At 45.4% G+C, this 26,622-nt stretch overlaps 1 protein-coding gene across 1 annotated transcript; it reads left to right on the top strand.

Annotated features, from left to right (window-relative positions):
- Positions 1-7,178: 7,178 nt before the first annotated feature.
- Positions 7,179-23,319, top strand: LOC126151108 (bromodomain-containing protein 4-like). The gene is made up of 2 exons (XM_049915920.1): positions 7,179-8,194; positions 23,148-23,319. The coding sequence occupies exons 1-2, from the start codon at positions 7,179-7,181 to the stop codon at positions 23,317-23,319; spliced, it is 1,188 nt and encodes a 395-aa protein (XP_049771877.1).
- The last annotated feature ends 3,303 nt before the right edge of the window (positions 23,320-26,622 follow it).

The following is a 26,622-nucleotide window of genomic DNA, read 5'->3' as shown; positions in this document are numbered from 1 at the left end:
AGTAAGATACTCTTCTATCTAATACGTGACGCTCAGGGTAACACATCTTGATTTATCCAAATAATATTCACAAGCGGCATTACATACAGACTTTTCGCTTTATCTGTAATCAAGCGTGCTTCCTTTGGAGTCGACACACATTAATGCACACAAATCGCTTTACAGCACAAAGCAGAGTGATTCCCACCGAGGGCGGAAAGCAATGCGCTTTACGCACGGCCTCTATCAAGGAAGTTACAGATGCGCATGTGCGCATGAACAGAAATTTCTAAAAGCTCAAATACGCATGCGCAAAGTTGAACACAAAAATGCAACGTGTGGACGCAGCTTAACGTAGCTGGAGAGAATACCGCAGTCCAGTGCCCTCCGTAACACAGACTTCAATTCACACCACAGCCTATCTTGATTTTCCCCTTCTTAAATTGTCAGTACTGCCGAGGATCTCCAATATTGGAATAGCAATTTAAGAAGAGGAAAATCAAGATGGGCTGAGGTGTGAATTGAAGTCTGTGTTAGGGAGGGCTCTGTACTATGGCATTCAGTTGCAGCTGTGTTAGAGTAGTGTAGTGGATGGCGTATCTGTGTCTGACACTGACACTGCCTAATAAGCAAGAGACCTGGGTTCAAGTCCTTGCCTTGTGCACAATTTTTTATTCATTTCTTGAAGCATCCTTATCGAAGGTAAAGTTGAGACTCAATTTATCTGAAGTAATTACATTTCCCTGAAAAGAAATTCTCACCTTATAAAAGCTGTAATTTTTTACAAATTTGAAAGGAAACCCTCCTCCTACATAGTTTGTGCAGTAACACAATAATGAAGCATACAGCACGTTTTCCTGCTTTGTTTTGACACAGTAAACCCACGCTGCCTCTATACTACAGAACAGCGTAAAACAGTCAGCCGGTCGCAGTAGCGGGTTGCCTGGCTAATGGCTTCCAAAGTCAACATTTTGGCTTCGGTATTCCACACAACTATTGGCTGAATTTAGATTAGGACAACATTTTAAATTTTTAGTCACTGATGGGTATAGCGTTACGCTGACGTTTGAAATTTGCGCGCCGAGAGCTAGAAACTGCGTATGTCTTGAGTCAAGCCTCTTTTTGTGTTCACAGTTTATATTCATTTGGTATTTGAGAATGAGACCACTTAGAGACACCAGACAAACGTTACGCCTAATATCAAACCTTTCAGAAACTATTTCGTAGACTCCCTAAAAATATAATGAAAGAACAGAAGCTTATCAAGGACTCCATTTTCACCGTTCATGCAGTAGAACTTCAGTGTGAGGCACGACGACTTATTGTATTACATCTTTACTACTCACTCTGTCCACAGCACGTTTTGCAGACTGATATAATTTTGCGGGTACATTCGGTGGCATACGCGGATACAATCTACGACACACAGTCCAGGCGATATGACGTTTCTTGATGCATCTCAATGTGTAAGACATCATAAAATGAGCACAAATTACCCAGAAAATACTAAGCCAGTGTTTGTAGGAAGTTTCTAATTGACACTATGAAAACAAACATTTTCTATACAAAGTTTAAACATAGTCATATTCTCGATTATGCACCCACAAATTAATGAAAAGGTAAGTGTTATCGCTTATCGTTGTTGTTGTGGTGAAACTTGTAAGATGACAAGAACTACGCCCCTTACATGAAGTCATTAAAGATCAACTATCTCACGTTGAGCGAACAGTAGGGCTGTACAAAATGACCGACAAGGCACAATGCATCTTTTAGAGGGTATAGTATGGACGTAGTGGAATAATTAATGTCGGGTGATGGTTTTAAAGTAATTCACACGACATGAAAACTTTGTGGAAACGAGTTGCTTTACTGGACGCTACTTTACTCCAGGGAAGTATATGACCATGGCCGGCTGGGGGAGCAGCTAAGGTAAGCGACAATAGGCAGCTTCGGTCGGCTCAAGCTCTGAGAAAGTGGATACAGTGGGCAGCCTCCAGCCACCTTACGATGAGTGACAGTGAGTCAGTTGTTGACACCGACCCCATGCTGGTGTACCGGGAAACGGACATTTATCACCAGGTGTACAAGTTCTCCGTCTGTCATCCCGTTTTCTGTGAAACATGCGACAAAGCCACGCAAGCTACAGTGGAGCGGTCAACAGAGGTCAAAATACGCATGTTCGTGACTATAGCAACTTCACACTGAATTCACGGTTCACAGAGCCTGAAGTAAATCAGGTGAAGAGCGACAGCATGAAATATGCTGGCCTCCAATGGGAACATAGGACCAAGGAATTTGAAGTACTCTCCTGGGAGTCAGAATTCCGGAAAACTTGGTGTTTGTGCAGACACTAACCTCGATGGGTGGCCTGGGGGGAGCTAAATAGAAGAAGTTGAGAGGAAGGGAAATTTTGTGGGAATTTGTTCACTTCCCTGAGCAGGTATTGGTCGGCGCTGGGAAGCGACGCGTAATTAACGTGACTTGCACTGCAATTGATGTAAGTGATTTTGCTGGATGGGAAACCGAGGTGAAGAGTGGACTGGCAGAAGTCTCAGTAGAGGTCTTCCATTCCCAGCTTGCCTAGAGTGCAGACGTGGTGTTCTTTGCTCAGCTTGCCTGAGAAAGAGTAGTCATCTCTGCAGTTTAGGACTTAGCAAATGGAACGATTGAGCTTGCAGATAAAAAGTTTTGGTACAGCTACATACTGAGCAAGATAGACGAGGGCAGCCTTGTACAACCACGAGGTCGGCCATTCACTCCTAGCTAACGTCCACACAACGACGCTGCTTTGCCACGCTGTATTCGGTGATATTGCGCCTGCTCCGGCCACTGCCGACGTGATCCAACAAATTAATCAAAGTTTCCACGAGGGTTTCATGGGCCGTGTACTGTAGAATTCTTCTCGCACTTCGCATTACACCTGGGCCAGTGGATAGGAATTGCGTTTGCGTGGAGTAAAGCTTGATAACTCAAAAGTAATTTATTACCACTGCCTGGCAGGAGAGTCATGTAATGTGATGATTGAAGGTCGTGAGTTAAAATAAATTTGTGATAATCGACTGCATCTGTTTTCAATCAAGTAGCTGAAATCCCAAGTCACTTTCTTAATTAATTTTATGTTCAACATTTGCATCTGGTGTTCAATAGCTGCATATAATATCAATGTGCACCCCTCTTTAATTGAAAGTTATCAATTCTGAATCAATTAATGTCAACACTGCCACTGCAGTACAATCAGGAGTCACGGGACCTTTATTACTTTCTTTGACTAACAGATCAACAGTGTGTGTTATCCGATATTGTGGCAGTTTTGCAATTAGCTGGGGTGAACACACGCCAAAACCAGATAAGTGACGGGTGGTGTGTTACAAATTTCAGCATTAAGACAGACGTTTTTATTTATTAGGTATTAACTCTATTCATTACACTTTTTGCAGCAGTATCCACATATTTTCTGGGTATCTTCAGCGGTATGTCATTACTGTACGGCACACAGTTCAGAGAAAAACTAGCTACGCCAAATACGTAACGTCAGATGAGACGTTTCACGCCTATGATTTCGATTCTGTGAAGGAATCGGATGTGGGGTGTGTGGGTGGCATTTACCGGTTACGTGGGTGATTAAGGGCTCTCTTGAGGAAGCAACTGAGGCAAGCGCTGGGGGCCGCGTCGTCCCAGTAAAGTAATCGATCGGCCACCTGCTGACGTCTGCCGCCGCAAGTGCTATCCGCCTCTGTCGATCCCTGCCCTCCCTGTTGCGCGCTCAGGCGACAGGCGCCGTGTCTGCATGCGATGCCATACGCTGACAGGACGTGGTAGCTCAGCGCCTCCATGTGTCTTCATTGCCAGACCCGAAGGTGAATTCACACCAGCCGTCTCCCCTAAAAGCTGCCAGTGAATTTTGTAAAAAAAAAAGCTGCCGGTGAATTTTGTAAAAAAAAATAGCCACCGGCTTGCGCCTGACATAATTCAAGCACAGCCTCCTGTGGCTCCGGCATATGCATCCTAGTGTCCTGTATCAAGAAAATTTCACCTCTTTTCTGAACGCAGTTTGTTGCCTTGCGCTGGAAAAACTTCAATCTTCAGTTAACGATCTCCTAAGTCAATTTCTTTAGTCCCGTATTATACGACTGCTGTGACGGAAGTGTTTTTTAAGGAAGCGACAGAACGTAATGGTCAATATTTATGTCTCAGTAAAGGATATTCCCAACTGCAAAATGTCCTTCCAGTTTGCAAACCTTCACTCTACAAAGGAAAAACCAAAAACTGTCATCAACCACGCATAAGTTAACTTTCACAAATATTCCTGCACGTAATTTTTTTCTTTTTTTCCCCAAGAGGGACATAATAGCAAAAGCAAAATAACTACGTTGTGAATTACTTACTGACAAGAGATGCTACACATGCCTGCATAATTCGGAAATTTTACTCCCTAAAGTCTCACAATGTATACTAGTCTCCACCTTTGAATATGAAAGAATGTTAAATCTAATTGTCTTTTACTGTTCATTTGCCTCGCATTAGTCATCAATCTTCAGAACACCGTCTTAACTAACATTATACTTTGTAATAAAATTTCAACTTTCATTTAGTTGTTAAAAGCTATGGGAAGTGTAGTCGGTAACTATTCTAATTACCTAAATTTAAACAGTAAATTTTGGTGACACATATTCCCATATGCTTTGTTAGATACAAACTGTCTCTCACAAAGCAATAAAACTCATCTTTGCTGACAGTGGCCACCTATTCCAACGCTCTTCACAACGAAGCATTCACAGCACTCAAATTTTTTGATACGTACGAACGCCGACAAGTTGAGTGTTTCTTCTCCACGTTCATGAGAGTTGGAAAGCAGATTTATCTTTCATGATATGTTCAAAAATCGCTTAGCGAAAGCAGATTCCTACGAATTCAACACCGCAGGTATGTCGACTGTTTCATGGAAAATAAAAAAGCTCAAAATTCCATAAGGTCGCAGGAGCTACAAGGGTTTCATCTTTAGTCAGAAAGCACCAGTCAGAGAGATAACAGCGTAACCTCATTAGCAGTTATAAACTGATTTCAAAGAAAGTTAAAAATACGGAATATGAGTATTGGTGAACCATTCCATTCCATTTCATACTGAATAAATTGAAACATACAAACCAACTGATGTTTCGTCAATGAATCGTATTAACGTCATCAGGCATCATGATGCAGCGCTGAGAAATCTGGTGACCGTATCAACACAAGGGCTGCTTCCCGATGGAACTAAATAGTTTAAAAGTGCAACTCCTGACAATTACTGATCTTTTGTCCTAAACACAACGACATCCCGAATTACCTCATTTTTAAAAATTTTGTAAGTGTAACGTGTTTCTATTTTGCTCGACGGTAAAGAGAAGTAAAGCGCAAAACAACAATTAACTACGTCTGTTGTTATATGGTGTACGTGGACGCTGTCACGCACATGCATGTAACGCTACTGCTACTGCAGTTACAAATACATAAAAGTTACACGATATCACAAGATACTAATACTTTGAGAACTAGACTTTTAAATTAACTTTATAAATTTAATAATTTATAAATTATTAATCAGTTACATCCCTCCCATACAAAATTCAGCAAAGTATTTAGGATGGATAAATAGAAGGAACTATGACATACCCAACACGTTTCAAAATTGTATACATTTGCTTTCCAATTTTTTTATTGAGTTTACTGTTTTCGATATTTTTGTCCATGGTTTAAGTTAATTAGTATCTTTCATTGTGGCTCTTGGCATCTGTACGAGCAGTCCATATTTATTACCTGTATCGATATTGTGCGCGCTATCGATCTGCAATGACCGTATGTTAGGGACTTCAGAATGGTATAGACTGAAATTACTATCACTTTTACCTGTTTATAAAACGAGATGCAGAACAACTTTCAAGTCGTGAAGACCTGGCTTCAATCCTTAGATTAGGCATCACTACCATCCGACTAGGATTGTTTTGCACACCCGCAAAATTACCGTGTTTGCCTCTCCATATGTATTTGTTGATACAGTTAAGTCTGCAACTAAATGTTCGTTTTGCGTTCCCCATCAAGGAGAAGCATATAAGTTCTCTTGGTTCGTGAAAGATATTCATCTAAACAACATCTGTTGGTAAATTTCTAATTTCTCCGATTGCCTCGTCGTGGTCGTATGTGAGAGAAAGCAACAAGTTTCACGATTCTTCCGGAACGTACACTTTCGACATTTCCACAGCAGACCTCTTCTGTCTTGCACCGTCGGCCAGTCGTATTTGTTGACGATTTCAGCAACGCTCTCGTGGCGAGTGAACGATACCGTGAAGAAAGGTTTCGCACTTTGTAACATCTTCTCTATCCCTGCCGTTAATCCAACTTGCGAAATGTCCCGGTCCAATGATGAATGCTTATGAAATGTTTCGTCAGCACTTTACTTCGCCGGTTCATAACCTAAACACCACTACAGAGACCGAATATGAAGCTGAATTTATTTTGTTACATCCCAGCTAGCTGACGACTACTCTGAACAAAATCTCGAGGCCTGACAAATGTACTCTGCAGTCTTTGCTGAAAAGGTATTTCAGTTCGGTTCCTCAACCCCAACCCGATTGACTTATTAATTTTTTTCATCTTTTGTTTTGATTTAATGCCCATGTCCTGTCTGGACAAAGGTGCTGGCCAAATATGTCGCTATACTCCAAAAATGTATTTTATTATTTACATAATTTACAAATATATTGTTTATAATTATTAAAAGTAGGAAATACAAGGTATATGATGTTAAAAACGTTTGGTTACCTGTTATGAAGAATAGCAGAGAGAAGATTCCAGAACATCACTGCAGTGCACTGAAAGCAGTCGTACCTGCACTGGGCGGCGATGTGTTGTGATTAGGAGGGTGAAGTGGTGCCATTAGTAGCAGTGTGGCGATCGAGGTGGTGGGTTCATATATGGTCAACTTAAACTATATGAAAAATTAAATGTTTCAATGTTGGCGTATCTCGACAGTGCATTCAGTGGAAGAGAGGTGAAATACTTACTAAGCCCCCTGAACGTGAAAGATACCGTTGCCTTGCAAAACATGTAGCGTGGAGAGTAAGTTGGCAAATGGTTCAAATGGCTCTGAGCACTATGGGACTTAACATCTGTGGTCATCAGTCCCCTAGAACTTAGAGCTACTTAAACCTAACTAACGTAAGGACATGACACAGCACCCAGTCATGACACAGCACCCAGTCATGACACAGCACCCAGTCATGACACAGCACCCAGTCATGACACAGCACCCAGTCATGACACAGCACCCAGTCATGACACAGCACCCAGTCATGACACAGCACCCAGTCATGACACAGCACCCAGTCATGACACAGCACCCAGTCATGACACAGCACCCAGTCATGACACAGCACCCAGTCATGACACAGCACCCAGTCATGACACAGCACCCAGTCATGACACAGCACCCAGTCATGACACAGCACCCAGTCATGACACAGCACCCAGTCATGACACAGCACCCAGTCATGACACAGCACCCAGTCATGACACAGCACCCAGTCATGACACAGCACCCAGTCATGACACAGCACCCAGTCATGACACAGCACCCAGTCATGACACAGCACCCAGTCATGACACAGCACCCAGTCATGACACAGCACCCAGTCATGACACAGCACCCAGTCATGACACAGCACCCAGTCATGACACAGCACCCAGTCATGACACAGCACCCAGTCATGACACAGCACCCAGTCATGACACAGCACCCAGTCATGACACAGCACCCAGTCATGACACAGCACCCAGTCATGACACAGCACCCAGTCATGACACAGCACCCAGTCATGACACAGCACCCAGTCATGACACAGCACCCAGTCATGACACAGCACCCAGTCATGACACAGCACCCAGTCATGACACAGCACCCAGTCATGACACAGCACCCAGTCATGACACAGCACCCAGTCATGACACAGCACCCAGTCATGACACAGCACCCAGTCATGACACAGCACCCAGTCATGACACAGCACCCAGTCATGACACAGCACCCAGTCATGACACAGCACCCAGTCATGACACAGCACCCAGTCATGACACAGCACCCAGTCATGACACAGCACCCAGTCATGACACAGCACCCAGTCATGACACAGCACCCAGTCATGACACAGCACCCAGTCATGACACAGCACCCAGTCATCACGAGGCAGAGAAAATCCCTGACCCCGCCGGGAATCGAACCTGGGAACCCGGGCGCCGAAAGCGAGAACGGAGAGTAAGTGAATAGCAAAGGTCGAACATATTATTGCTGGTTCAGGTTGGCACTCTTTTCACTATTTCATCCGCAGAGAGAAACAAATTTACAATGAAATGTTAGAGTAATTGGTGAGTGGCAGGTTTTGCTTTTTCGTCTGTCAGTCCTTTTTGTGAGTGCTTGTGCTTGTGCGTGCAGGGGGGCTCTCCACACATGGATGTAGAGGGCTACAGTATTGTGACAACCTGACTTCTACCCAAAAGTACCGTTATCCAATATGGTGGCCGTGATGTCAATCAAGTGGCGGATTTTGGCGGGAAGTTTATTATTTAACCAATCTCAAGCATGTGTGTTCTCCTCTGGGTCTGGACTTCCCCTGACGTCACAGTGGCGTCCTCTGGTGGCGACGATATGAACTAAGCCAGTTGAAGTCCAGACCCAGTGGAGAACACCCATGCTGGAAATGTCTTTGTTATTTAAGCAAAGTCCTTTTTTCCCGCCATTTTGTTTGCTTAGTAGATATAAGTGTCGTGTGATGTGATAAATTACCGCCAAAATTCAAACTCCAACATGATAAAGTGCAATCCGCCTCACCAAGTTCAAACTTCCTGCCAAAATCCTCCATCTTGATTGACGTCACGACCGCCATCTTAGATAACGGTACTTTGGGGTAGAATAGAGTTGTCCCAATAGTGGCGTCCATACAAAAAAGTGGAACCTGATTTTGACACAACCAGTTTTTGTGTAAACTGTGTCAGTACACTGCAATGCTGATCGTATAATGTAATTTACTATCTTACTTTTGATGTCACAGTAAAAACTTTCCCATACAGGGTGTTGTAAATTATTTTATGACACCTGAAGATGGTCAGAAGACCAAACCCGGTAGTGGATACAGATTTATTTGTGAGAAATTCTCGATGGTTTTGAATAAAAATTTATTTATTTGTTGGTTGGTTGGTTTGTGAGATTGAAGGGACCAGACTAGTAGGGCCATCGGTCCCTTTTTCCACGAACTTTAAACATCCACAAAGAATAAGAATAAACAATGGAGATGACAAAAGATGACACAATACAAGAAATAGACAGACAGACCAGAAAAAAGGAATAAAATCACACCAAGTGTGACAGTGGTTGGCCAACCATGGAAACAAAGAAGGGAAAGCCAACCACCAAGAAACGAACTAAAAATCCCAGTCTAAAATCGTAGGCAAAAAAAAGGACTTGACTTGGATCAAGCCATAAAAACTCCCTGCACGAATAAAACTCAAAACTAAATCTGCCATCGCAACGTCATCTGATAGAAGTGCAAACGTCTGCCTGAGTGCAGTTAAAAGTGGGCAGTCCAACAAGATGTGGACCACAGTCAACGTTGACCCACAGCGACATAAAGGCGGGTCCTCGCGGCAAAATGGGCCGTGAAGGAGGCTACGAGTGCGTGGCGGTCCTCCTTGCGGGTCTCTCGCAAGGACTCTGTTGTCCTGTTTAAAGTTTGTTGGGTGAAGGCAGGGCTCGCGATTCTTCACCCCAGGTGCAAAACTGACCTGACGTCACTCTCCGAAAGGCTAATGTCCAAGGCTGGTGCACTGACAGCCTGTTTGGCCAGTGTGTCAACACATTCATTTCCCGGGATGCCTACATGACCTGTGGTCCACACAAAGACAACAGAGCGGCCGCTATGGACTTAAGTATGGAGAGACTCCTGGATAGACATCACCAGACGAGAGCGAGGGGAACACTGGTCGACAGCTCGTAAACCACTCAGGGATTCACTACAGATAATGAAGGACTCACCTGAGAAGGAGCGGATATACTCTAGGGTGCGAAAGATGCCGACCAGCTCGGCAGTGGAAACACTGTAGTCAGGCGGCAATGAGTGTTGTTCATAATGATCCCCCAAGGGTAAGAGCATAACCGACACGACCAGCAATCATCGAACCGTCAGTGTAGACAAGGATTGAAAGAAAGCGGCGGCGGAGGGCCTCAGAAGGACTGCCTCCTTTGGGTCCTGTGCCAAATCGAGCCGAAGGCACAGGTGAGGCACACACCACGGGGATATACGCAGAGGTGCCTGGAAAAAAGGTGGAAGATGGAAAACTTCTATCTGGGCTTGAAGAGCTCTGACACGAACCGCAATCTTACACCCTGAGCGGGCCCGCCGTTCCACAAGATGGACGACCGACTGAGGCAATAGGAGACGATAACTGGGATTCCCGGACAAGCTTCAGACGTGTGTGGCGTAAGTGTCCAGTAATCATTGGCGCTGGAAATTGAATGGAGGGACACCTGCCTCCACAAATATGCTGTTGACAAGGCTTGTCTCGAAAGCTCCAGTGGCGTGTCAGATCCTACTGTGGAGGATGGGTTTCAGCAACTGCAATGCGGAAGGGTATGCTGAACCATAAGCCAGGCTCCCATAATCTATGGATGTACCAGGCAATAATTCAATCCCATCTAGAAGGGTAGACCGATCGGCACCCCTGCTGGTACGACTCAAGCAATGAAGAGTGTTAAGATGCCACCATCACGTTTGTTTAAGCTGCCGAATATGAGGCAGCCAAGTCCACCGCGTATCGAAAACCAATCCCAAAAACCAATGCGTCTCCACCACAGCAAGAGTTTCACCGTCAAGGTAAAGCCGTGGCTCAGGGTGAACTGTGCGTCGCCAGCACAAATGCTAAACGCAGGTCTTGGCAGCCGAAAACTGGAAGCCATGCTCTACAGCCCAAGACTGCGCTTTTTGGACAGCGCCCTGCAGCTGTCATTCAGCAGCTGCAATGCCAGTGGAGCTATCTTCCTTGTATGCTGACGACTTCTGCCTATACTATGAGACAGTCGTTCCCACCACTGCAGCGAGCCCATCCATTGCAATCAAAAAGAGGCAGACACTTGGGGTATCACAAGGATCTGCCCTATTTTCCTGAATTATGGGAGACCGCAACTTGCAAGCGGGAGGAATGAAGTGACAGAAAAATTTGTATCAAAATCGGGAGTGGACCCTGAACACCCCAACCATGAAGCGTAGAGAGGATGTGATGTCACCATGTCTTATCGTATGCCTTCCACATGTCAAAAAAGACAGTGACCAGATGCTTATGACGGGCAAATGCCATACGGATGGCAGACTCCAGGCACACCAGATTATCTGCGGCAGAGTGGAGCTTAGGGAACCCACCCTGAGATGGAGCCGGAAGGCCCCAAAACTCAATTAGACAACTCAACCTCTGGCTCACAATGCGTTAGAGCAGCTTGCAAAGAACGTTGGTGAGGCTAATGGGTGCGGTAGCTGTCCACCTCCATTGGGTTTTTGCTAGGTTTCAACACTGGGATTACGACGCTTTCCTGCCATTGCGATGGGAACTCACCTTCAACCCAGACACAGTTGAAATGGTCTAGAAGGCGTCACTGGCAGTCCACTGAGTGGTGTTTGAGCATCTGACAGTGGATGCGATCTGGCCTAGGAGTCTTACAAGGGCAAGAGGATAGGGCACTTTGGAATTCCCTCTCAATGAACAGAACATTGGAGCCTTTCATTTCAAACGCTCCACCCTCAATCGTACAATCGCTCTCTCAGGGAGCAGAAGGCCAGTGGGTAATTCGCAGAAGCGGAACTCTGAACAAAATGCTCCACTAAGCGGTTTGCAATTGTGTCGGAGTCAGCACAGATTTCTCCATTCAGTGAAAGCGCAGGTATGCTGATGGGGGTCCGATAGCCATAGAGTCACCTAATCATGGCCCAAACCTGCGATGGAGAGATATACCTTTCCCAGCATTCCTGCTTGCATTTGCGAATGAGGCAGTGATTAGCTGTTCCAATGAGGGATGCCGCTTGTGACACTGTCCAGAAGAACAGGGAATGGTCACCACCGTCATCGTTACTGCCGCAGAATCTGCCGAGTGAACCACTGCATCAATGGCGTCATTGGAAACAGGCTCAATAGTGGCAATAGAGGTGAACAAGTCCCAGTCAGCATTATTCATAGCCCATCTGCAGAGACGCAAAGAAGAGTGGCTCCTCTTTCTGTCACTGTCACTGCCACAGTCCACAGTGTCAAAGAAGTTGGACGCTTTTCCAGCTTAGAAGCGGTAACGGACGTCCCCGATGGGTGGGGGGGGGGGGGGGTGTTTCTCTCGAGGTAGGTGGTACAGGAGCAATAGGGTGGGTAGTGCCTCCCATGAGCAAGGGGGCGTGTGGAGTGGTACAGCTCGGAGAGCCAACTGGAAGTCGCTGAACTGATGGGGCTATCACAGTTGTCGTAGCGGCGGCATATGAGGAAGTCATTCGTACAGGATGGAGTTTTTCATATTTCCTCTTAGCCTCATTATAGGTCAGTCGGTCCAGGGTCTTATATTCCATGATTTTCCGCTCTTTCTATAAGATCCGGCAGTCTGACAAGCAAGTTGAATGATGCTCTCCACAGTTGACACAAATGAGAGGTGGGGCACATGGAGTACTGGGATGTGATGGCAGTTTGCGAAGTACAGCAGGAAGATATATGGCCAATCTCGACATGTGAGGCTGGGCGCCCAACACTTTAAGCACCGCATCGGGGGAGGGATATAGGGCTTGACATCGCAGCGGTAGGCCATCACCCTGACCTCTGGTAAAGTATCACCCTCGAAGGCGAAGATGAAAGCACTGGTAGCAATCTCATTATCCTTCAGACCGCGATGAACGCGCTGGACGAAATGAGCTCCGCGTCAGTTCTGAGCGTCGAGGTGTTCGTCATCGGACTGCAAAATAAGGTCCCTATGGAAAATAATACCCTGGATCATATTTAAACCCTTATGGGGTGTGATGATAATTGAAACATCCCCAACTTGTCACACGCAAGTAACCTTCGTGACTGACGTTTTTATCAATACTGACGCAGAGCGCATTTTGGATAAGCCCTCTACCTCCCTTAACTTGTCCTCTAAATGTTCTACAAAGATTTGAGGCTTTGTCGACATGAAAGACGCCCCATCAGCTCTCGTACAAACTAAGAACTGGGGCGAATGTCACTGCCATCCTGAGCCTTCCGCTGCTCCCATGTCACATGGTGTGGCCAGAAGGCTACAACCAGCAGGGTACATGGCGGCCCCACCACAATGGACTGGGTACTGTGATGGACTTCCTTGTACGTCGTCTCAGCAAAAAGCAACACTGCACAGTGCATGGTAGAAATAGCACCCAAGAATGTGTCCTCATCCAAGAAATAGAGAACGAGAGGGACGGAAATGCGACGACGAGAAAGCTGGCTAAAGGTTTCAATGCACGATGGACACAATGCACCATGTAAGGCGCCCTTCCCCAATAGGCGCGCTCTTCGGAAGAATTTGGAAATATGGAGGTCGAACCCGAGAGGGGACCATCACATATAGGCCGAAACGTTTGAGACTCCTTTTAGTCGCCTCTTACCACAGGCAGGAATCCCGCGGGCCTAACCGAGCGGGGTGGCGCAGTGGTTAGACACTGGACTCGCCTTCGGGAGGGCGACGGTTCAATTCCGCGTCCGGCCATCCTGATTTAGGTTTTCCGTGATTTCCCTAAATCACTCCAGGCAAATGCCGGGATGGTTCCTCTGAAAGGGCACGGCCGACCTTCTTCCCAATCCTTCCCTAATCTAATGACTCCGATGACCACGCTGTCTGGTAACCAACCAACCAACCAACCAACCAACCCGCCCGCCAACCAACCAACCCACCCGCCCGCCCGCCAACCAACCAACCCACCCGCCCGCCCACCAACCCGCGGGCCTATTCTAAGCCCCGAACCCGCAGGGGAGTGAAATTTGTACTATCTTTCTTATGAAGTAGTTAAATGAACACCATTGTCTTGCAAATGGTACCGGCAACAGCACGTTAACCACTTGTCCATCATCTCTTCTAAATCCTGTTTAAGAGAAAGAGATTATGTGGAAAAATGTTTTGTCTCTTAAAAATGCAAGGTCATACTGCAAAAGTATCATACAGTTTGTTTCCCACACTTCTGTTTCAACAAAGAAAATGTGTGTTTCTTTTGGAGTGACTCGTCTATGGAAGATTACGCTATGGGAACAGGCAACGGAAAATCAAGGGAACCCTCAAAAGCTCTTAAACTTGTCTATGTTTCAGGACAAGGGACACAATTGTAAGCAAAGAGAGAGAGAGAGAGAGAGAGAGAGAGAGAGAGAGAGAGAGAGAGAGAGCGCAGACTATTGAAGTGAAATTGATACTGACGGCGTAAAATTCTCGTTTTTTCGACATTAGGGTCGGAACGGATCTAGAGTGTATAAAACTCGACGTAGTCCATTTCTATTAGTGGCGAGGGGGTAAATTTTTTAGATGGTTGAGGGTAATGTGGATAGTTTAGAGGTTCTACCTTCCGTAATTCCATTCTTGCTTCAGGTGGATTTGTTTGCAGTATGTTGCTGGTGTTCATGAAACCTCAGTCTCTGTACAGTTGGTATATAATCAGCCAGTGGATGCCTAGCATGGTCACTATGTTTGTCCTGCCAACACTGTCGGCGTCCTGACCGGAGGTGTTTCTCGAGACATCCAAACTACCTTAACGTGGGAAGTGATGTGGATCTTATACAACCAATTATGCGCGTGTACGTCTCATTTAGTGCCTTGTTTGGAGTATGCTGACGTGTACCAAACTGCGGATTATCTTGCTTAGGATATTTCTGTGGTGACGGTAATCATGACTCATCAGAGTACCGAACCACAATCGATAAGCCGCGCTTGAAACACTCTGCGGACAACTCTCTTCAGTGCCGAACTGTTCGGTTGTCAGTACGAACTATACCGAGGTTCTCCAGAGACCACAGCTGCCAACCCATGGGCATCACTTGTGTGGTTAGCGATTGGTCGATGTCTCGTTAAATACAGGAGCACTGAGCTACGGCGGACAGTGCTCTTCAGTGCGCCGAGTCGTGTACAGTCTCCAGTTACCGCTGAGTCTACAAGCTGCAGTGTTCGTTCGTCGTCGTCTCCGAGACTCGGGCTTCGCCAGGCAGCCCTGGACTACGTAGGCATCATTCAGAGGCACAGTGACAGGCCTTGTAATAGTTTCAAACATCTAATTGTGCTGGACATTAATGCTGCTTATTATTAAAAGTCCCTACAACATTGGAGTATACCTTGATCTTCAATAAATATATAATTGTTGGGGACTTTCTGATTGGGAATCCGGGGGGATAACGTAGGTTATCTTCAAATACTTGTAACTTCCCCAGTCAGTCCTGTATTCCGTCCATACTACTTGTAAGTCAGTGTGTGATCAACTGTAACAACTATAAAATTTAAAGAGGGTTTAGCGTCCTACAGTATTCCCTGCCAAGAAGAAGTGTTGAGTTTACAATATGCCTGGCTTTGTGTCAGATGGGAAGCGAAATGTTGAACTTCTTTAAAGTATATGAGTAATTTCTTACAGTAAGAATTTACTTCACTTAAAGCCAGTAAAGCATTTTTTGAGGTGAACTTCGAAAAAAATTGAAGGACGTCATTTCCATAACGCATTTTGAAGACATCGCCAAAACTGGGTTCTCCCAGTTTGTTGTTCATTAACTTGGGCGAAATCATAGTTCTTTGTAACCCCATAAATCTGACGTTACTAACACGCCGAGGTCACAGAATTCACGGGATACCTCGTAACATCGTGTCGGACTTCTTTTGCCTTGCATAGTGCAGCAGCTCGACGTGGCATGGACTCAAAAAGCCGTTACAAGTCAAGTGCAAAAATATTGAGCCATTTTGCCTCTATAGTCCATAATTGCGAAAGCATTGCCAGTAGAGTATTTTTGTGCACGATCTGACCCTTCTAAGGCCCATAAATCTTCGATGGAATTCATGTCGGGCAGGTGGGTACCCAAACCATTCTCTCGAACTGTCCAGAACGTTCTTCAGACCAATTGCGAAAAACTGGGCCGGTAACGTGTCGCTTTGTGATCCAAATCAATTTCAAGCTTGTTTGGCAAAATGAAGTCCATGAAAGACTGGAAATGGTTGCATTCGCTACATGGACATCATCTGCAGCCCGTCAATAATCGGTTCATTTGTACCAGACGACCCAGTCTCTACCATGTAAACGTGCCCTACACCATTATGGAGCCACCACCAGCTTAACAGTGCCGTGTTCACCAATTGGGTCTATCGTTTCGTAGAGCCTGTACCGCACCTTTACCCTACCATCATCTCTTACAAACAAATTGAGATTTATCTGTCCAGATCCCGGATTTTCAGTAATTTACACTGCGCGACAACACGTTTTCTGTTAGACGCAATGGATCATGACGTGTTATGGTCAGTTTAGAACCTGACAGGCCTCGAAGTCGTGGCGAAAAAACAAAATGTATAACCGTGTACAAAGCGTGTTACAGCAGAAAAAAAAACAATGTTTCAACCACCGTCACAGGGAGCGTCTCTTGCGACTTACAGTATGGCCTGCGGGATACGGTCATCCTCCTACAGTACAGGTGATTAAAGTTTAAACTGGTCTGTGTAGTGAATCAATACTTTTATATTTAATAGGATCGTCACATGTGCTCGATGCCAGCACACATGCGGTATTTGTTTTCGGTATGTGGGAGGAGAGAGATGCAGTAAAAATCTGATCGATTTCTCTATTGGATAAAGTTAGAGGAGCTTTTATAGTTCGTACTGTTTCTCTCGTGGATGGAATAAATAGCGATGATAGGGCCCATTCACGTCTATCACCCCAACATTCTGAGAGACGTGGCTCTAGTACCTGCTTGTAATTTGGAGAAGCACCACAATGCAGAAGCAAAATCCACGTCCTCCTTTCAGTTCCCGTTTCCGTCGAATGGTCAAAACACAGTTCTGTTGCAGTAACTCAGCTTTGCAGGTTTCTAGACCCGATGCAGAAGGTGGTAGATATAGTTTCATCCAGCTCCTACTCAGTTCCGACTTAGATTGGAACGATCACATGCACAAAACTGAACAGATGTTTGTGCACAGTCTGAGAGGGGTATTGGATGATGCGGAGGGGCTACGTAAAACGAGGCGGGAATTTTACTGTAGCAGATACGTTTCAAGATATGAGTGTAGCAGAAACGAGTCAACTTTCTCGAACCTGATTCATTTGTGGCCGTAATCGTAAAAGACTTCTCCATAGGATCCAACACAGGTATGTGGTTGAATGGAAAGACTTGATTCTAATTCATAAACATCATTTCTAGCGGTTAGTGTAGCACTAGAGATCTGAAAATCTAGTGTTCATTTCTCACGCCCTCAATCAGCACACCATATGCTACTGTTTGTGATCCTTCTCAATCAGTTATCGCCTATAACTCAGTGGATATATCGAAGAACATGGTATCGAGACAGAATACATTACAAATACTGGAGAAATATCTAGTGGTGGCAGCGTAAGGGGGTTGCAAGTAGCGGTTCCATACCACGTTCGTTAGCTGAATCACATTCAAAATTCAGCGGTTTTACGACGAGGTTGCGTCCTGGGCTACGCGTAAGCGGACTGCTGGTCTGATAATATACACTCCGGCGATCACCGTCTCGGTATTTGTCTGGAAAAACCACGTGATTCGTGGGTAATACCATATGTGGATTTGAAAAGTCGATGTAACTTTTAACATGGTTCTACATGTGCACACAAGCACCCATGACCACTTGTTACAGTAACATACAGCAGCTGCTGGGATCGGGTTTTTTAACGTCTGGCGATTTGTAAAACAATTAACCCTCTCATTCTAAGACACAGTGGTAGCACTCGCAAGAAAAACTTGTGATACATGTCCACCCATAATTGATTTTCGGTCACTATTATTTTGTATCGCCAGTGTTCAGTTATTGACGAAGTATTATACTTAGTAGTAGGGGGTGCGTGATAGTCATTTCCTTTGCACATGTGGGAACACAAACACATACTTTAAAAGCCTGATGCTCATGGCGAACCTATGTCCATTCGTAAGGAAGGTATGGATTTGACGTCGAGTACTGTGATAGCGAAGGGAAGAGTATGTCAAGCCATAAGAATGGGACTGATATTTCTACTTCCAGAGCCACAGCCATCAACAGGGTTTATTTCCGATATTTGGCTCATTGTCGAATGTCGTTCAACTGAGACTGCGACTGCGGCGGTGACATTTAGTTATATTTTGTCATTGTACTTACATGTGTGACCGATTTCGTAGGATGATGATTATACCTGTGTGAGATTGGCGTGCAGCGCTGGTGACGAAAATGATTCACGTTTCCCCTTAACGGTAGGAGCTGTCTGAATGGAGATGCCTGTTGCAGTGTAGGAATGTAAATGACTTAACCATGTTGTCCTCTCGACGACATAATAGCGAACTAATACTTAGCATTTGTTCGATAGCTTTCGTGATCGCGTGGAAATTTGAGAAGATCGAATATGGACGTGTGTTTGTGCTGGATAGTTATTCCATCCCACGTAAATTGTTCGGTTTACTGCTTCTGCTCATTTTGCGTCTTTATTTAATTGAGAGAAGATCGTTTATGGTGTGTGCATCTAGCAGGTTTAAGACACGTTTGTTGGTTCTCTAGACATGGGAAACACGTTATTTGACCTTGTAACTGATTACAAATCATCCCTATAATTTAAATCACTGACATCGGTAGTCGTGAGTGGAAATATAAGTTCTCTCTAATTTTTTTCGACTTTCCTCGTAAATGTATTCGCAGACGTGGCAAGTTTCTAGTTAGTCAGTGGTTTACAGCACGCCTCACCTAGGTAAAGTTTCGGGTTTGTAGAGTAATCATTTTCAGTCTATTTCTTCGGAATTGTGTTGTGCGAGCGATTGGTAGGATACTGCTGTGTGCTTCATATCGGCAAGTACTTGAAAATGGTATAATATTATGGTAAACCATACAAAAATACGTGTGTTATTGTAATCCCAGAATCTGTAGATGGGTGTAGAAAAAGCAAGCAAGCAGGTCCAGACCAGAAACAGTAACGCTTTTGTGCCGAAGGGGAACGAGCCCGAAATTGTAGAACAGTTCTGAGAGTGACTTCGGCCTACCGAGGGCGCTCTGGTCTCCCGTCGGGGTGGATGACCGCCGACCTCACAGCGAAATATCTAGTGCTGCGAGGAGTGTATATGGTGCTGTCTGCCTTCATGGTGTATGTATGAATGATGTAATAGGCTTGATTTTGTATGGTGCAGGATACGAATTGTATGTTTATTACATCGACATGGTACACGGTGATATATTGCTGGGTTGGAGATCTGTTTCACATTCTTACTCAATTACACTGCTCTCCCACTGAGGACAGCAGCTTGAATTTCAGAGTCTTTCCGTATTTGACGATCCGTAGGTCTCTTTACAGGGTTTAGTTGTCGGTGCAATATGGTGATCTGTACAAAATACAATCATAATGCTCTATTCATTCACAAGACATCCATTGTGCTGGGACATAGTAGTGTCTACTAACTGATTCGAACAAGATGGAGACAAAGTATGTACAGAAAGCTCCGAGAAAGCAAGTTGAAGCAGACCATCCATCTCTGGTGGGGATGCTACCACTCATCCACCACTGTGGCATTAGGACATCTCCAGACCTGTAGCTGTAGGATACCGAAAATTCCTGCCATTTTTCTCTCTTCTGTAAGACAGTCAGGGGAAGGGGGGGGAGGAAAATTGGAACAATTATGCAAACAGAATTCGAAGCACTTTGGTAAGAGAGCACTCTCTAAGCAAACAAGAATGCTTTAATGATTAACGGTGTTTCTCGTGAGTGCGCACAGGCCTTTGGCGGTGAGAACGTTTAACGTTTCTGAGACATATCACGCAAAATGTTCATCCTGCTATCAATGTGTCAGCCAAGCTGTGTACACATACACGGCTAGATGCAGCTTGCATGTCTTGTTAGGATCGCTAGGGACAATGTAACCTGTCCTGTTCTGTGACGTCAGTATCCGGAGGTATAGTGTCAGCAATGGTAAACACACACGGTGCCCAGAGGCGTCTCGCATATGGGACCAGCATGAGCGCGCTTTGGAGTTCTGTGACGTCTGTGTTATACTGAGTTCTTTCAGTTTACCCGAAAATATATGCAAATTTCACCTTCTTGCTGTAGGCGGCAGCAGCAGCGTGAGAGGGATGGCTCGCGCTGGCCTGTGCCTGGCGGTGGCTCGTGGCGGTGTCGACGCGCTCGCACCCTTTGTAGCGTCTGCGCTCTGCAAATAGGTCTTCGCTCCCATCCAGTAGCGTCAGCGATGATGCCCAGGTGATCACGTATTTCGAAAGGAATTTCTCAGATGTCTAGCATGAAAGGGATGCCACCACCTCATACTTGAGGGACCTGAATGGGCACCTGTGCGTCTCTAGGCAGCTGATGGCGATGTAGCCATTTCACGGGGCCCATCAATGCACTCAGATGCTGTGGCATATGCGCCGGGCATCAGGTGGCCAGATGTGTTTTTTATAAGCAATCTTTCGTTTAAACTATATTCCATCGATTTAACCAACCAGTAGGATGCTGCAAATTAAGAAGAACTACCCCCATACATGTGAAGAATACTAATAAAAAAAAATATGCAAATTAATTACATATCAGTCTGGTGTAGCGGTTCAATGAATAAGGGGAGGGTGTGCGTGCGTGCGTGCGTGCGTGAGTGACATGGAGCAGAACAGCAGGTTAAGTGCAGAACACTAGGTCAATTTGCATAATTTTTAAACACACTACATTAGTTTAGTGGGTGACAAAGAACAATGTGTCAGAAATGGCGTTGAAAGGCGCCTCAATAGTTTAAGTTAAGTGGTTTTCCATGTCATTGTCAGCACTTAACTGAACAATAAGGAAATGGCAAAGGCCCAACGATTAGGTTAAGACACAGAGCACAGTGCGGGACATTACGTTATGCAACATGTAGGTCCCGCAAGAAGCAAACAGCAATTACATGGGTCAAACATGTTTTCAGAGAGTGATGAGTATAAAAAATTCAGTTTGTGGGGTTGGATTTTTCTTAAATATACATTATGCTCTTGAATTTCCTGTTATGAGATCCTTCCTCTCCTCCAGTTTCCATATATTCCTTACACTGCCTTGAATCCCCTAAATTGTTTAAACAAACAATATTCCACACACTACAATCGAATTAATTAACCTCTTTCCAACCTCCCAGAAATTAGCTGGAAAAAGACTCAGTTGATCGATCATTTGGAGGGAATTCATCAGTTTACTTAAGTAGTCAATCAAACTGATAAGAGTGAGAGGGGTACTCCAATAACTCAGGCATTTAACCTATAGTTCCCCCTCCCCCCACCATCCCCTGCTACAACTACACTTTCAGGTCTGTCAATCAAAAGGAAGGATCCTCTTAGCAGAACAATAGGTTAAGTACCTGTCAATCAAAAGAGAACAATAGGTTTGCCCCTGAGTGCATATCTGCCCCTGATGTAGGCAACCCACACTAACAAAATGAACTGACGCTGTTTTGCTCTGGTACTACAGAGTTATTTCAACAGTCATCATAGAGTTGTATAACAGAGCATAGCGTGTCCAGTGTTGTTAATTGCTACAACAGTTTGTCTTTGAGATGGTGGTCTGCGATATTTAGTCCTGAATTGTCCAGGACATGAAATTATAAACAACTGTTTCACCGCAACTGGCTGTGTGTCTAATAGGACACTGCGTCAGGGTTGGCCTGCAGTCTCTAACTGGCGTATCGTACCGGGATATGCTTGAGTATTTTCTGATATGGCTACAGAGTTTATTTTCCAGCAAGATGGCACATCCGCATATTATCATCATGAAGTTATCGCTAATGCTCGTCAGTCTGATAGCCTCACCAAATACAACAGACAGAGAAAAATCCAGAAAACTTTAAGAGCAGCAGCTCGTTTCGTCACAGTGTCGTTTAGTAAGTTCGAAAGCATCATGGAGATGCTCATTTAACTCCTGTAGTGAAGGCTGCAAGTGATGTGTGAGGCACCACTGTGTCCTCCGCTGTTAAAATTCTGAGCATGTACGTAGTGGGAAACGCTATATTGACTACCTCTTCTAGGGACGGTCAACTCGCGACAATATTGAAGGCAAAATTAGAGGGATTCGAGCATACCAATAAATGAAGTCCACTGGTCAAAAGAAGTATTGCTATGAAACAGGATTTGATATCAGGAAGGAAATTGTTCTGTTAACGTTTTCTCTCAATCTGTCCTTCACTTACATACAACACACATCATCGAGGAGTTTGAGCTGTGGTGGTGCTACAGCAGGATGTTTAAAATTAGGTGGGTTTACGAGATTAACTTCTCGTTTTTCTGCAGAATTGGTGACAGAAAGAACATATGAGGCACAATGAGAAGATGTGAGCTGAAGACAGCAAATGTGATGAGTTGTTTGAGAGTAGTGTCATGGAAGTTGTTATATGGAGGTTAGAGAGAGCTGTAGAGTGTAAACACTGTACTGGGAGACAGAGACAGGACTATGGCCAACAAGTAAATGAGAGACGATGAATGCAGGTGATACTCTGAGATGAAGAGTTTCTCAAGGGAGAGGAATTCTTGGCGGACCGCATCCAAACCATTCCCAAGATTGATAGAGAAAAACGTCGTTCTTTCCACGCGACTGGAACTTCGATTCGTGTACTACCAGTACTACCCACACTTTAGGTGCAGTAGAATGCAACTCACCTTATGCTCAAATTACTTGTCACAGGTCGGTGGATATTTGAGTGAACTAGGAGGGAGATTTCCAGGAAACGTTACAATGTTCTTCGATTATACCGTAGGTGCTCCTGATCTAGGAGCTGAACTGATGAATTGCGAAAGAAGAATGGAAACGTAGCTGAGCGATGGACTATGACGTTAAAGAGACGAAGCAGAGGCTCCCAAGCATTTCACCCGCTTATGAAGGACGTCGGAACAACACACTGCACTAACTGCCACTGACTTAGAGTAATTTCTCTTAATGACTCACTCAGCGCCTCTCTTGTAGGCTGCTCTGTGACGGAAAAAGGAAGTGTGGGCTCTCAGCAGACGAGTGTGGGCCTTCTCTTGGAGCACCCCTCAGGGTCGCTGCTCAAAAAGAGTCAATGCGGCTCGCTTTTGCAGTGCAGGTGCCGACACACGGAAAGCGGAAGGAGCACTCGCGGGCACCCCATGTGTAAACGCCTGAGAGCACTCAGCGTTTCGGGACTCCGGACTCGACTTCTGCCAGGCACGCGGAACGAGTTTGTGCACAAGGCGAGTCTGGCTTTAATGTCACGTCGACGACCAGGTCATCAGCGACGGAGTACGGCTCGCTCTCGAGGAGAATGCGGAATGGAATCGGCGGTCTGTCTTTCAAACTGTGGTGTCACCGCCAGACACCACACTTGCTAGGTGGTAGCTTTTAAATCGGCCGCGGTCCGCTAGTATACGACGGACCCGCGTGTCGCCACTGTCAGTAATTGCAGACCGAGCGCCACCACAAGGCGGGTCTAAAGAGACGTACTAGCACTCGCCCCAGTTGTACAGCCGACGTTGCTAGCCATGGTTCACTGAGAATTACGCTCTCATTTGCCGAGACGATAGTTAACATACCCTTCAGCTACAGTTGCTACGACCTAGCAAGGCGCCGTATTCAATTGATATTCTATTAATGTATCATCAAGAGCGATGATCTACAACTGTGGATTAAAGTTAAGTATTCCAGAAGCTACGTACTTTTCTTTATAGCATCATTACGTATCCTGTTTCAGACCTCACGCCAGACTGCTTGAGTTTAACGCGTGCATTTCGGCGTTCTCTAGCTATACAACAAGTGGCGACGAGGCTTAAAAGAGGATTTCGCGTTCGTATTGCACTCCTTTACTTGTATCACGGCTTCGCCACAATCTCCAGATGTACTGTCCGAATTTTATCGCTTTCAGAATCAGCAGACGCAGGCCTCATTGGATGCCCTTGGACAGCTCGTCCAGGGTCAACGTACACTGCAACCCGATTCGGCCGCCGCCGCTCCACCGCTACCGCAGCCACAACCCGCAGTTGCACCCCAGTTTCGTCCGTTTCAAGCAGAAGTGGAAACATGGACGGAGTGGTCACGCCAATTTGGATTCCATCTCGCCGCCTACAGAATTCAAGGTAACGAGCGGCAGCCTTTTTAGTTAGCATCCGTCGGGGTGCAGACGTACCGTGTGATAGTGAAATTGTTTCCCCGACGCGACGTAGCAACTCTGTCCTACGAAGAAATTTTGTCTGCTTTAGATGCCTATTTCAAAGTCACAGTTAATGTAGTTGCAAAAAGGTGTACGTTTTTTCGTACAAAACGTACGGCCGGTCAGACTAATCGGGAGTGGGTTGCAACTTTGCAAGGCCTTACAAGGGATTGTGCTTTTGAGTGTGAATGTGGACTCCCTTATTCAGATACTATGGTGCTTGATGCAATTGCACAGAACGTTTCTGATGTTCGTATAAGGGAACAGATTTTGAAACTAGTCAGTCCCTCCCTTCAACAAGTGATGGACATATTGGATAAGCAAGACACACTTGACTTTGCTCAGGAATCATTTGAAACTTCGCCAGCCGTGTGTCACGTTAACCGGCCCGCCGGGCGAGCTGCACGGAACCGTAAACAGCCCTCGCGCCCTTCCGCGCAGCCTCGTGTGCTGCGTAAGCAAGCAAATGCAGTGATAAAATCATGCCCGTGGTGTGCTACTAGACATTCGCGTGAGAATTGCCCGTCACGGCAAGCTATTTGCTTTTTCTGTAATAAGAAAGGTCATGTTCAAAGTGTTTGCCAGAAAAAGCTCAGATCGGACACTTGCTACCATTCCAGGCCCTTTGCTTCGCGCCGGAATCGAACCACGAATACTCGGGCTCATGAACCTTTGCCCATGGACATTCATGTAGTTAATTCCACTCCGCCCAGTGTTCATCTCTCTAACAGCAACTGTGTTCATCCCACACAAAGTGTGCGTCGACATCGACGGAAATCACGTCAAGTCACAAATGATTCTGTACCAGTGTCTGTTCACGTTGCACAAAACAGTCGCTCTTGTCGTCAGCAGGACAAACTTTTTGTAGATTTGGACTTTGACGGAGAAGTGATACAATTCCAGCTCGATACCGGATCTGCAGTTTCATTGCTCAATCAAGACACGTACAAACAACTGGGCACACCTCCGTTGCGTGCCGCAAATGTTAAGTTAACTAGCTATTCAGGTCAAGAGATCCCTGTGTTAGGACAGTGCAGACTTCTTGCAACATACAAGGGACAAACAAAAGTGTCATTTTACGTTCTTCGTTCTTCTTCTGCAGTGAACTTGTTTGGTTTAGATTTATTTCAGTTGTTTAACTTGTCTATCGTAAATCAGGTCCTATTAGTGAACCAGACTGTGCCTTCAGCCAGTGTTTCTCGTCTATGTGAAGAATTTTCAGACATTTTTGCACCGGGTCTTGGTTTCGCTAAGAACTATGAAGCACATTTGGAACTGAATGTCAACGTGCAACCGAAATTTTTGAGAGCGCGCAATGTTCCCCACGCATTGCGTGATGAGATCACAAGAACATTAAAAGATTTAGAATGACAAGGTGTAATTGAGCATGTGCAGGCTTCTCTCTGGGCATCAACCTTAGTAATTTTGCGAAAACCTTCCGGAAAATTGAGACTTTGCGTGGACTTCAAGGCAACAGTGAATCCTCACCTAGTGACTGCAACTTTTCCTTTACCCCGCCCGGAAGATCTTTTTGACAAACTTTGCCCGGGTAAAGTTGGACCTAGCACATGCGTAATTGCAAATACCGGTGGACGAACCGCCCCTGCATTGTTTCAGCAATATTTACAAACTGTTTTAGCGTCGGTCCCTACTGCTGCAAACTATCTGGACGATATTGTGATCTCCGGAAAGACGGCCAACGAACATTTAGACCATCTCCGAACATTATTTCAGGTCTTGCGACAAAATGGTCTTCGCTTGCGGAAGGACAAATGTGTGTTTTTTGCTCGTGACTTGCCATATCTGGGACATGTACTCAATGCCCAAGGCATACATCCCAGTCCGGAGCACCTCCGTGCCGTACAAGACTTGCCTTCGCCGCAGACTTTGAAGCAGCTACAGAGTGTACTGGGTAAAATAAATTATTATCATCGCTACATCCCCCATGCCTCTTCCATTTCAGCTTCGCTTCATTGCTTACGCTGTAAAGGTGTTCCGTTCGTCTGGTCGACGGAATGCGAACGCGCCTTTCGCCAGTTGAAATCGGCGTTGCTTTCTAATACTTGCCTTACGCCATTCGATCCCCAGAAACCCCTTTTGTTGATGGTCGATGCATCAGATTTCGGGATCAGTGCTGTGCTTGCGCACACAGATGGTTCGCGTGATCGCCCTATTGCCTTTGCGTCCAAATTGCTCTCGTCAGCGCAAAGAACTTATTCACAGATAGAGAAAGAGGCTTTGGCTCTCGTATTTGGTGTTACAAAGTTTCACGAT

Source organism: Schistocerca cancellata, chromosome 2 (genome assembly GCF_023864275.1).
Source record: "Schistocerca cancellata isolate TAMUIC-IGC-003103 chromosome 2, iqSchCanc2.1, whole genome shotgun sequence".
Classification (NCBI taxonomy): domain Eukaryota; kingdom Metazoa; phylum Arthropoda; class Insecta; order Orthoptera; family Acrididae; genus Schistocerca; species Schistocerca cancellata.
Note: the sequence above shows the minus strand (reverse complement) of the source record. Positions and strands in the feature narration are given on the sequence as shown.

Bases quoted from the DNA above. Each gene is read 5' to 3' on its own strand.
- LOC126151108 (XM_049915920.1), top strand. From the start codon at position 7,179: ATGACACAGCACCCAGTCATGACACAGCACCCAGTCATGACACAGCAC. The intron at 8,195-23,147 runs GCAGAGAAAATC...CCTCTCTTGTAG, and splicing joins CAGCACCCAGTCATCACGAG to GCTGCTCTGTGACGGAAAAA.